We start from the raw sequence: 12,087 nt of genomic DNA on the forward strand, positions 1-12,087 counted from the left end.
GAGCTGAGCAGCCGCTGAGCTGCCAACAGGTAGCAGGATGGCTCAGCTTAAAAAAAAATAAATAAATAAAAAATAAAAGGAGAAGTAGACAATATTTACCTAAAATACAAGTCACACTCTAACAGCGAAAAGAGAGGGGCTAATGGAAGAGCTTTCCTCAGCAGGGCAGGCTACATAATCTATGGGGCTCAGTGCAGAAAGAAAACGTGGGGCCTCTTGGCCAAAAAAACAGGAAAAAAAGTGCTGTTAAAGGTACACATAAAGCCAGACACAAAAGAACAAATAGTGTATGATTCACCTATATGAGGTACCTAGAGTCGCCAATGCATAGAAAGTGGAAAGGTGGTTGCAGAGGCTGTGGGAGAGGAGCGGTGCGGAATTATTGTTTCATGGATATAGTTTCAGTTTGGGAAGATGAGAAAGTCCTGGAGATGGATGGTGATGTTTGCACGACAATATGATTGTCCTTAATGACACTGAACTGTACACTCAAAAATGGTTAAATTGGTAAATTTTATTTTGTGTATATTTTACTCTCCCACCCCCACACACATATCCTACTTGTCATGGTGTTATTTGCTATTTAATGTCATTCTAAGTAAAGAAAATTTAAAGATAGATTTTTAGCACGAATTTTACCCTTCATCTTTATATTACCCAATGCCAATTTTAAGTGAAAATGGAGTATTTAACTTGTTTTGGAACCACTGAAATTATGCAGCTGGAATTCTGTGTCTTACCCCAGGAGGAGAGCACCTCCAGCTGGCTAGAAGAGACAAACATGAGCCAGGCTCTGGAAAGGTCAAAGGAGGAAGCGAAGACGCCCTAGGCACAGAGCCTGGAGAAAGAGCTTTCGATGGTATGGGCCCTCACAGGTGCCTGGGCCAGGTGCTCTCTTGAACCTGACAGATCTCCTCACCCCTTTTCACAAACCTGCCACCCCCAACTCACAACAAATGGACTACTCCAGGTATCGTCAAAGCTCAGAGTTGGGACACATACAGCACAGGGATGGACAAGAGGCTAAAGCCGGCTGCCCACCAAGAACACTGTGGTGCTGCCAACCTGGGGCAAGAATGGCCATCACCCTGCCCCACTCCACAGGGTGATGTGCCTATCACTGACCCTCCTGCACTGGCACCCACGCCCCCACCAGAGGCAGAGAGTACAGCAGCAGCAGCAGTCGCAGGGTAAGGGCGAGAAGGGCGAGGCCAGGCAGGGGAGTGGCAGTGAGAACCCATCCAGAGGGTGGGACTGTGTGAGTCCAGGCTTCAAGCCCCTAGTGCCTGCTCCATTGTTCCGTGAGACTTCACCTACAGTACACAAAGTCAAAGAAAAAATTATTAAGAATTTCAAGACTACAACCACAGTGCATTAACTCCTGAGTGCAGGACCCTTCTGAGTGCAGGGTCTTGTTCAACTGCACCTGTCAGGTGTCCATGAAGCCAGCCCTGTTCCTCAGGCAAAAAAAAGAGAGGGTATTTGGCTGGAGTGTTCTTCGAAAGATCCCCTCGTCCCTAAAGGACACCTACATATAGGAAGTGCTTCCAGCAGAGGGGGCTGAGGCCTTTCTCTACTTCCCATATGCTTCCTTTCCCTCCTTCACAAGACTTTACCTGTGCCCCTTCCTTTTCCTGCTCCCTGCTCACTGTTGGGACTTGGCTGATACTTGACTGGTCTCAATTGTTATCTGATCCAGGAAATACTGGACCATAAATTCTTTGGGACGATACATGGAATCCCATCCATTTCAGCACTGAGTGCATGATTTCCCAAATTACTTACCTAGTCCCATGACTACCATAGAGGCAGGCAGTATGTGAGATCATCCAGTTCGTTTGCCCCTCATGGCCTGGTGGCAGGGGTTGGGGGGTGGGCAGGAGGCAGTGCGGCCCTCTGGGCAGCTGCCACCTGTAGAGGACTAAGGAAGCCAAGCTCTTATCTTACTTTATTTCCTTAATTCTTAAGAGTGCAGACAGTAGGCCATGCACTTTTTCTTTGTGGTGGCCTGGAGCTGTGTCTGGAAGTGGGGGTGTTTTTCTTGGGCTGAAAGGTTTGTCATGAGCACTGTCTGCATCGTATTGCAGTTATGCTCCCAACGGCTCCATTTGCTGCAGTGTACTCTTGTTTCATCAAGTGCCTTTTGGGTTTTTTTTCAACTTTGCAGGGCTCCTGTCTGCATCCTGCACTAGAAGAAACCCTTATCAGCTTTACCAAGTAGCAACTGTCAGCACATCAGCTGGAGTCCTCCCTTGGGGAAGTCCTCCCCTCCCTGGGCTCCTGAGGTCCCACTCCCAGGAAGGCAGGTAGGAGACCAACCAGCAAGACGCCTCTGCCCCTTTCTCTGGTGCCAGTAGGAAGGCATTTCTTTGGAGCTGAGGGATAAGTAGGTCACTGGCAGTCCAGCTAAGCCCTGCCCAGTCCAGCTGGCAAAGGAGCTGGGGCCACAGACAAACAGCCTGGAATCAGAGCAAAGGCAGATGTTAGAGGCCCAGGGAGGTCTATAGCTGGGGTTTGGGTCCTGGGAAGCACAGCAGGCCCGGCTGGGCCCAGCAGAGGAGCTCCGTCAGCAGCCAGGACTGGGACTGGGACCGAGGCAGGAGCACCACCCTGTAATTTCACAGATTCTGTTCTTCCTCTGTCCCCCCATGCTGACCCCTTTCTGAGCCTCAGCTGGGATTTCTGGGTGTTTAAATGTCTCTGTCAAGAATGAAGACTGGATCTGTGGGTGACTAAGACCTTTTCTAACGTTTTATGTCTATGAAGAGCTTTGAAGGGCAAGCAGCCAATCCCCTGCACAACCCTGAAGGGTTTCCCATTTCAAATGACTGTCTTTTTAGTAAGATCTCAGAGAACCTGATCAAAGGTAACATACTAAACAGCACAACATTGTTTTCCTTTTTACTGTAAAGCTAGAAGTGAAAAACTGCCACATTTCAGCTCCCTGGTAAACAAAGCATGGTGAACGACAGTGAGGGAGTGACTGTTGCAGGAAAACCCTTTACAACCCCCATTCTTTTGGACCTTGGTGGACGCTACGCTGAATTTCTGACATTAGAGATGGTTTTTCAAGTGCTCAGGTTATTAGGCAATCAGAAACCAAAGCTCATCTTCATAACCTCGCCAACAAATTATCATTGGAGAAGGCAGTTGTGTCATGGTGAAAAAAACACTGGACTTGGGACTCAGAAAGTCTGAGTTCTCAAGTCTTTGCCCGTCTCTTCACAGCTGTATGGCCCGGGTAAGGCACTGAACCTCTCTGGACCCTCAGTTTCCTCCTGTACAAATATAGGGATTGTAAAGCCCACATATCTCACAAAATTGTTAAGAGTATACAAAAATGTATAGAAAAGTACTTATTCTGTGCTTGATACACTATATACTCTCAATATACATAGGTTGGGTTATAATTTATTAATTTGTGGTATTCTCTGCAATACTTCTCCCATCCCATACCAATTTAATAAAACAAATATAAAGGTAAGATTTTAAAAATTGCTGTATTCAAAATTAATAACAAACTTTCGGGTAAATAAGCTTTGAAACAAAAGTACATAAGCAAAAATAAATAATTTACACCAACCCACCAACCTAATTTTCAGAGTAAAGCCATTGCCAATTACAGCACTGTTATCTGGGCTCCAGTCTGTGGTTGAACTTTGATAGTTCATTATTTTTAAAAAATTTTAACAAAAACATGAACACCAAGTAAAGTCTTTAACAAAACCAAAGCACTGGATTTAACTTTTTAATTTTAAGTAACCTTATAATTTTATACATAATCCAATGTAGTGCTAATATAATTAGCATTTCAGCTTGAACAGTTGGTATTTAACAGGGATAAAAAACTATAATGAAGTCTTCAGGCCGTGAGATACAATTAAATGGACAAGTATACAGTAAAACAAAAACTGCAAACACTGTACTAAGCTGGGGGAAATATTTGAAGGCTTTACATCCTTTATTATCCATGATGGCTTTTGGAATTATGATTGTTTGACATATAGAACCTTTAATGTTTTAGATATAGCCTTTATTTTATTTTTTTCACAGTAAGTTAAAAATCCATCATAAGGCTCCGTTAAGACTTCACTGGTCTTGCACGAAGACTCTGGGAGTTTGCAATCTGATAAAAGAGTAACGTGAAAATGTACTGTATTGCCCTAATTTAACACTTCCTTGTACACAATGAATCAGTTTGGGGATCTAGTCCAAGAGTTATATACACAAAAGTGTCAAGAATAAAAGGTTCTCCACTCTTGCATAAAAACGTGTACAGTGTTTCAGGAATGGAAAACTTCTCCTTTCCCTGGACCTGGGCTTCATGGATCTCGGCTGCCTGAAGGTAAAAGGCTCCTCTTGCTTTATTGCTCCACTGTTCTCAGGATTAGTCATCCAACCCTGGCGTTTCTCCTTGTTGGATCCTGGATGCTATTCTGATGGCTTCTTCCAGAGATGGCTGTTCTCCAAGCTGAAACAGGAACATACACAAACCCAGTCAAGAGAATGCCAAAGAACAGTATATGCCAGAAGTGGAGGTTTTCCTGTGATTCTGACACCTGGGCTTGTTAAGACATTATTGCTGATCCAATCAGTAAGAGCACAAAAACCAATTCCTGCAGAATAATGCAGTTTCTTTATTTAGGATTTTGATAAACCTTCACACACGCAAGGGACAAAAGATGCCCCCCTTTTCCAATGGAGAGATGTAGAGAGCATCCTGAGCATTTAGCTTCTATGCCCATAAACTAAACTAAAGCCAACGGCTGTCATTTCTCTGAGTGTGTTCTAACTCTTTTCTAAGTAAATATAGTAATACCTTGGTTTGCGAGTATAATTCGTTCCAGAAACAAACTACTCGTATTGCAAGACATAACTTATCTGCGTTAAAATGTATCAGAAATGTTTACTGGTCTTGCGGAACACTTGTAAACCAAGTCACTTGCAATCCAAGGTTTTACTGTACACGAACATCTCCCCTCAAAGAAAGGTAATCTGCATCTAGCACTCTAGAGTCTCTGCTTGAATCCAGTGATTTCCCAGAGAATGGTTTTCTTCTTCATCTTCTGACATTCCCCACTGTAAACAGGACTGTGCAGTGATTCTCGGATTTAGGGTCTATGTGTACACTAGGTTCATTTCCAAAGAGCAGTTCCTCAGTGCTTTGTAGAATCCTACCTAATTAGACTTTTATTCTGAGAGTTAAGATAGCTGGCTGGGTGCACACAGGGATATATACCAGAAGCTTTATTATTTATTTATTTTTAAAAATTTTACTGGAGAATTGGGGGAGGGGAACAGCATTGGGGAATTGGGAAAGGGGAACAGACAAGTTGCTGTCCTTTTGTTCTTCAGTCTAGTTGTGGAGGACATCGCTTCACTGGCCCATGTTGGTATTATCATTGCGCTCTTCCCGGGTGAGGCAGTTGCTCACCCACCGGCCATTGGACAGCCGCTCTTGCTGGCTGCCAGACACTCACAGTAGCTCACAGCAGCCCACTGCAGCAGGGGCTGCAGCCTACGCTGATGACTCACGGCAGCCCAGCTCCAGGTCGAGCTGTTGTTTACCATCTTAGCTGTCGAGGGCGCAGCGTCACTGGCCCTCATATGTGGGATCTGAACCGGGGCCCTGCTGCTCAGAGCTGATGTCCCAAGCCAACTCTTAACCAATGCGCCACTCAGCCGGCCCAGAAGCTTTATTTTTCTTGCTATAAATCCCCCTAGAATACACGAAGATAGTAGAGAACAAAGTGTTGGTCTCTTTGAACCCCCCTCAAACACAGCAATTTCCTTCAAGTGGCTAAGTGACACAGGTTGTTCTGAGCCCTGCTTCTTGTAAAGGTTATTCATAAAGCACAGTATAAAAGTTGAGAGGAGCGCTGTGCTGACTGAGGACAGCTGCCACTGAACTCACCTGAACTGCAATCTGGGTGCCGTTGGATGTTGCCACTAAGGTCAGAGGCCTGGTTTCTGTGGTTACTAAGTGATGGCTGTGCTGTTGGTGCCCCATTTCTGATGATGCAGTATGGAATGCTGCCAAGTCTTGAGCCACAATTGCAACCTTAAAAAATACACAGAAGAATTAAAACTACGATTTACATAGATTAAAATCCATGTAATGAGAAGGATCATCTTTAAATTCAAAAGGAAAAACTCTTCTGATCATAAACTTGTAGAAGCCTAAAGCTGTAAGCAGCCTTATCTATTGTCTATTCTGGAGTCCTTTTAAAAAAAAATTTTATTGGGGAACAGCCATGGTCATTGGTTACACATTGCTTTCATGTACAATGGCATAGTTGACTCTTTTAGGGAGGGCGCAGCTCACAGTGGCCCATGCAGGGATCGAATTGGCAACCTTGGTGTTATCAGCACCACACTCTAACCAATTGAGCTAACGGGTCACCCTAAGGACTCCTCTTTTTTATTTAAAGAAGTTGAAGCTCAGAAAGAAGGGATTTATCTAAGGTTAGGAAGTGAGCCAATGGCAAAACAAAGTAGAGGGCACTGGAGAGGTGGAACCTCTATACCAGGCTCCATTAACCAGGGGAGACGTGACTGTGTCTAGGTTCTATTAGCCCTAAGTCGCGGCTTGGGGAGTTACACATATGGACTAATTCACATCTCAAATGTGTATTTATTATTGTTTGGAGCAATGGTATATTATCTATATAACATACTACTTTCTCCTGTTTATCTGTTGCATTTAAAATTAGATTTCCATTTAACTAGGAAAACTGAAAGGACCATTAGTATTACTGACAAATAACAACATATCTTGTTATACGTATTTCCTGTTTTAGATTCCATGGAATCTTTCCATATTGTTCCTGAAGCATCCAGCCAGAGTGGTTAAAAGTGCTTTTGTGCTCTTAAACCACAAATGTAGCTTTTTCTATGTAGATAACACAGAAAATGGCATCAACTACTTCTGTTATAGGATGTTCTAAAATTTCATTCAGCCAAGCTCAGAGGAAGAATAGGTTAAAAACTAAAATTTTATTTTACTTGGCCATTAATCCACTAAGAATGCTACATTTTTTAAAGCTAATAGATATTCATCTTGGATCAATCCCAGCAATGTTCCATAATCTACTCACAGATTTCAGCCCAGCAGGAGCAGAGTAGCTTATACTAGACTAACCCCTCTTGCAGATAACAATCATAAACTGTGGACAAAAATATGAAAAAGAAGCTATTCAAAGGGATTGGAGAATGAGTAAAAGCAGGCAGAAACTATAGGGGATTCTCAAAGGAAGGGAACCACGCTGAGTGAGATCTATTTTTACATAGCTTTTCCAGTGAGGGCACTCCCCAGTCTGAGCAGCACAGAGCAACTGAAGGTATCAGATAATGGAGTCTAGGGGTGCTAGAATGGCTACACATTGGGAGGAATACCTTAGAAAGGAGAAAACTAACGGGGGATCCCCAAATCTGTGTATAAACACTCAATTCCTTAAGACCCCAGAACTGCACATGTGGGGAGGAGGTTCCAATAAATCTGGTAGAAAGCAGCAGCTGGAAAGCTGAAAAAGCTGCAAAGAGAGTTTAGTGGTACTCACCACAGGAAAGACAGAATTCAGTGTTTCAATCCCACCAAGTTAGGGGGCTGTACTACAAATACTGCTAAAGCACACCCTCCAGATAACTCATAGAGGCGTCTGCACACCCCACGTGGAGAGTAAGCATTTGCCCAATGGCCTACACTTGCAGCAGCAGAAATGGCAGCAGCTGGTCTTCAAGTGAGGCCCCACCTCTGCGGTGATATCCCTATTGCTGGAAGCAGCCCTCAAAGCTTTCTCTCCTGAGAATTTTCCCAACCCACAGGCTACAGATAAGCTGCATAAGAATGTTTGCTTTAGGGTCACTATCTTTCCAGACCTGCAACTGTAACTAGTACAAAGTGTATTTACCCACGTCGGACTATAAACCCATCCAGGAATCCTAGAGCATAGGAAATGGCTGCGAAGTGATTAGGTAGGACCATTCCATAAGATAGTCTGAAAGCTCCTGCTTAGGTTTTTTTGTTTTGGCACAAGGTATAGTTAGCAAACAACAAACACGCCCACATCTAGGTGTTGAGTTTCGACAGTTAGATACATCTGTGAAACCGTCACCTTAAACAAGATATAGTACATTTCCTTCATATTCCATGCCATCAATTTCTGTCCCCCAGCCAAGCAGCACTTTCTGATTTCTATCACATGGATTCATTTTGGCTGTGCTTGGGTTTCATATAAGTGGAACCATACAGTATGTATTCTAGAGGAATTTCTGTGTCATAGAATAGAGGTATGTTCAAATTTATAAGAAACTGCTAAACAGTTTTCCAAAGTGGTTGTATCATTTTACACTCCCACTAGATTGTATGAATGTTCTAGTAGCTTCACATCTTTGCCAACATTGGGTTTTGTTACTCTTTCTTATTTTAGTCATTTTCCTGTGTCTGAAATGGTATCTCACTGTGATTTTAATTTGCATTTCTTTTATGACTAAAGATATTAAATACTTTTTTGTGTATTGCCATTCATGTAACTTCTTTTGCGAGGAGTCTGTTCAAATGAGCATTCAAATGATTTGCTCATTAAAAAAATTTATTTATTTTGCTCCTTTCTGATGGGCTCTCCATCTTTTTATTGTTGATTTGTACAATAGATGTCTGTTATATATTCTTAATATAAGTTCACTGTTATATATACTGTGAATATCTTTTTACCACTTTGGGGCTTATCTAATCTTTTTCTTAATGGTGTCTTTTGGTTTTGGTGAGTAGAATTAATTTTGATGAAGTCCAATTTACCAGTTTTTTTTTTTTATTGTTAGTGCATCTTGTATCCTGTCTAAGAAATCTATACCCTGAGGTTGCAAAAAGATTCACTTTTCTTCTAAGAAGCTTTATGATTCGAGTTTTGTATTTCAAGGTATATAATAAGGCCTTCAACTTTATTCTTTTTTTCAAGATTATTTTCCCTACTAGAGGTACTTTTCATTTTCATGTAAATTTTAGAGTCATATTATCTATCATCAAGAAGGCCTGCTGGGGTTTGATTATGATGGTCTTGAATCCATAAATTAATTTAGGAAGAATGAGAGCTACTAATTTTGACAGACTCTCAATGAACAGGGTAAGGTAGCTGCAGTGAAACTTAACACTACCTTCAGTATAGTACCAGAAGTTTTTAAATGTATTAATATCATTGACTTTAAGGGAAATGAAAAACTATAACTACAAAGAGATACATCAAATTGGCAAAAATCCAAAAGTCTGATACCACTACGTTGACTATGCAGAGGGCAAGAGGCACTCTCAAATGCAGGTGAGAATGTAGACTGGCACAACCCTAGAAGGGAAGTGTGGCAACACTTCTCACATGTATGTATCATTTCACCCAGCAATTCTGCTCTAGGGATTTACCTAGAAAATATACTCACACACATATTAAATCACATGTGCACAAGGTTATGTGTTGTCTGAAATAGCAAAATAATAAATAATGTCATGTCCATACAGGAATATGATACAGCTTAAAAAAAAGAACGAGGAAGCTCTCTATATAATGAAATAGGAAGATTTTTCTAGATACGTTATTAACAAAAAAAACAAAACAAAACAAGGTAAAGAACAGTATAGTTTACTACCATGAAAAAAAAAGGGGGGTGTAGATGACTATTTGTATTTGTTTGTATATACTTAATGAATTGTTGGAAGAATACACAAGAAATTAATAAAAGTGGAAGAACTCGGTTGACGGAGGCAGGGGAGGGGAGGAAGATTTTTCAATGCATATGTGTATATACTTTTTTGAATTATGTGAACTATATTACATATTCAAAAAATTAAATAAATTTTGCAAATGAGTTTTTCCTTAAGTATCTGATGATGATGATGATGCCAAGAAGAGCTATCATTAATGAACACTTAATATATACCTGGGCTGAGTAGTTTATATGCATTATCTCATTCGATCTTTATATCAACAGATGCAACAATTACTTCTTTTTTACAGATGACGAAAACCTGAGACTCAGAGGGTTATGTAGCTAAGAAGTTGTAAAACTAGGACTGAGTCTGAAATTTGTGTGTTTAATTGTTATATCACTCTGTACCAGCTATTAACAGTGTTGATACTGATATGTTTTGACTGATATAAAAGAAAAAAGCAATTACCTGCTGTCCTTCTGTACCCTCAGCAGTTACCATAGCAACAGAGTGTGTTCCTGCTGAGGAGATGACTGCATCATGAGCAGGGACTGTGATTGGGGTGCCATCCTGAGTTACCATTGTGATGGTATTGCCAATGGCTTGCATGTCAGCTTGAGATATGTTGACCTGAAATACAATGCATTTTACAAATCAGTGAACGTTTCTTATTATATTTGCCAATCTTTATTAAGGACTAGGTCTAATCCCTGTATAAATCTACTCTTTGGGAGCAAATAAGCATTTTACAATGGAATAAAGTCTTTTAGAAAGAGGTCATCAGAAAAACTGAGTATTTCTTAAATGCATTTCCTCCTCTCCATCTCTATTGCTAATTAGGACCCTTATTTTTCTCTCATCTGACTTTCTGTAATAATACGACTTCTTTCTAGGTATCCAGTCTAACCCTTCCCTGACCATCCTCTACCTTGACACCTTTCTAAAAAAACAAATTTCATTACATTCCCTGCTTAAATCCCCAGTGACTCCTCATCACTACAGTTCAGACTTCTTACATGGTATTCATGACCTTTCACAGCTTCCCCAGACTCACCTTCCACTACTTCCAGACCAGCATCTGGCACTTCTAGCCACAACCAACCATTCGCAATCCCAGAGAGTGTTAATATTCTGTTATATCTTCATGACTTTGTCTTCCCTTCACTTTTTGCCCAGTGAACTTATGAGAAATTTTCAAGATCCTACTGAATGGCCATTCTATGTAAGGGCCTCCAAGATTCCTTCAGGAAGAATCATTTACTCCTTTCTCCAGAATGCCACAGCACTTTACATATCCCTGAATTATATACCCACTATTATAAGAAATTATTGTTCATTTTAGGAATGTCTCTTTCCTATTAGGCTATGATACCTCCTTCCAGTACTCCCCACACTACGTCTACCAAAATGTCTAGTGTTGGGTAGATGTTCAATAAACGTTGATTATTTGACTAAAGGAATGAACAGAAACCTAATTCCAGAAAGAAACAGGAAGGCTACATCCAGAGAAAATATAACATTGGGCTGAGAAAAACTGCTGTTTTGGAACACATGAAGAGAGATTAGACTCGTTCTCTATGGTGAGAGGAGCCATGAGTGGATGACACAGCAATAGGTTCCAGTGTGATAAACACTAGAATTACCCAAGAATGGAACAGGCTGTGTCTTAGAGAGAAACTGCCTCATCTATTTTGGGGCTGCTTTGGTGGGAATTTCTCCTGTATAAGGAGGGAGGTTATATCAAATGACCTACAGAGGGCCTCTGCGGTGATCTAATTCAAGAAAACATCTTGGGGCAGCCGGTTAGCTCAGGTGGTTAGAATGCAGGCTTATAACACCAAGGTTGCCGGTTCGATTCCCACATGAGCCAAGAAGCTGCACCCTCCACAACTATATTGAAGACAACTATTTGACTTGGAACTGATGGGTCCTGGAAAAACGCCCTCCACAACTAGATTTGAGACAACTGCTTGACTTGGAGCTGATGGGTCCTTGAGAAACACACTGTTTCCCAATAAAATTTCTTAAAAAAAAAAGAAAGAAAAAGTCTTAGGGTTGATGCTAAATAAAACTGGTTAGTAAATATGTTCAATCTTGCATGCTAATTAGTGGACAAAGAGTACTTTGTGGAATTAGTGATGTCAAAAATGAGGGGGAGGGAGATTAGTGGGACAGTACAAGAGCTTTGTATTTTCCAATCCTGAGTATGTTCTGTCTCCTATCTAACATCAGCATCTTAACAGTTATCAACACAAATGGCATATTAATCACGGGAGGTAAAGCTCTGAGAGAGACAGGTAAGGCAAGAGTTCTCTATGGAAAAGGCAGATATAGGAGGGTAAAGAACCCCATATGCCTATTTCCACCAGGTACTAAGTAAGACAACCTTA

General features: G+C 41.3%; 1 protein-coding gene across 2 annotated transcripts in view; it reads right to left on the reverse strand.

Annotated features, from left to right (window-relative positions):
• Positions 1-3,481: 3,481 nt before the first annotated feature.
• Positions 3,482-12,087, reverse strand: part of ZNF143 (zinc finger protein 143) — a 57,567-nt gene continuing 48,961 nt past the window's right edge. For both annotated transcript variants that reach the window (XM_019656255.1, XM_019656254.1), the window contains exons 14-16: positions 10,166-10,327; positions 5,915-6,061; positions 3,482-4,471 (exon numbers count right to left, since the gene is read on the reverse strand). In XM_019656255.1, the coding sequence (XP_019511800.1) occupies positions 4,388-4,471; positions 5,915-6,061; positions 10,166-10,327 (393 nt within the window). In that variant the 3' untranslated portion in view covers positions 3,482-4,387. The remainder of the gene's footprint in view (positions 4,472-5,914; positions 6,062-10,165; positions 10,328-12,087) is intronic.

The sequence above is a fragment of the Hipposideros armiger genome, unplaced genomic scaffold, assembly GCF_001890085.2.
Source record: "Hipposideros armiger isolate ML-2016 unplaced genomic scaffold, ASM189008v1 scaffold_256, whole genome shotgun sequence".
NCBI lineage: Eukaryota > Metazoa > Chordata > Mammalia > Chiroptera > Hipposideridae > Hipposideros > Hipposideros armiger.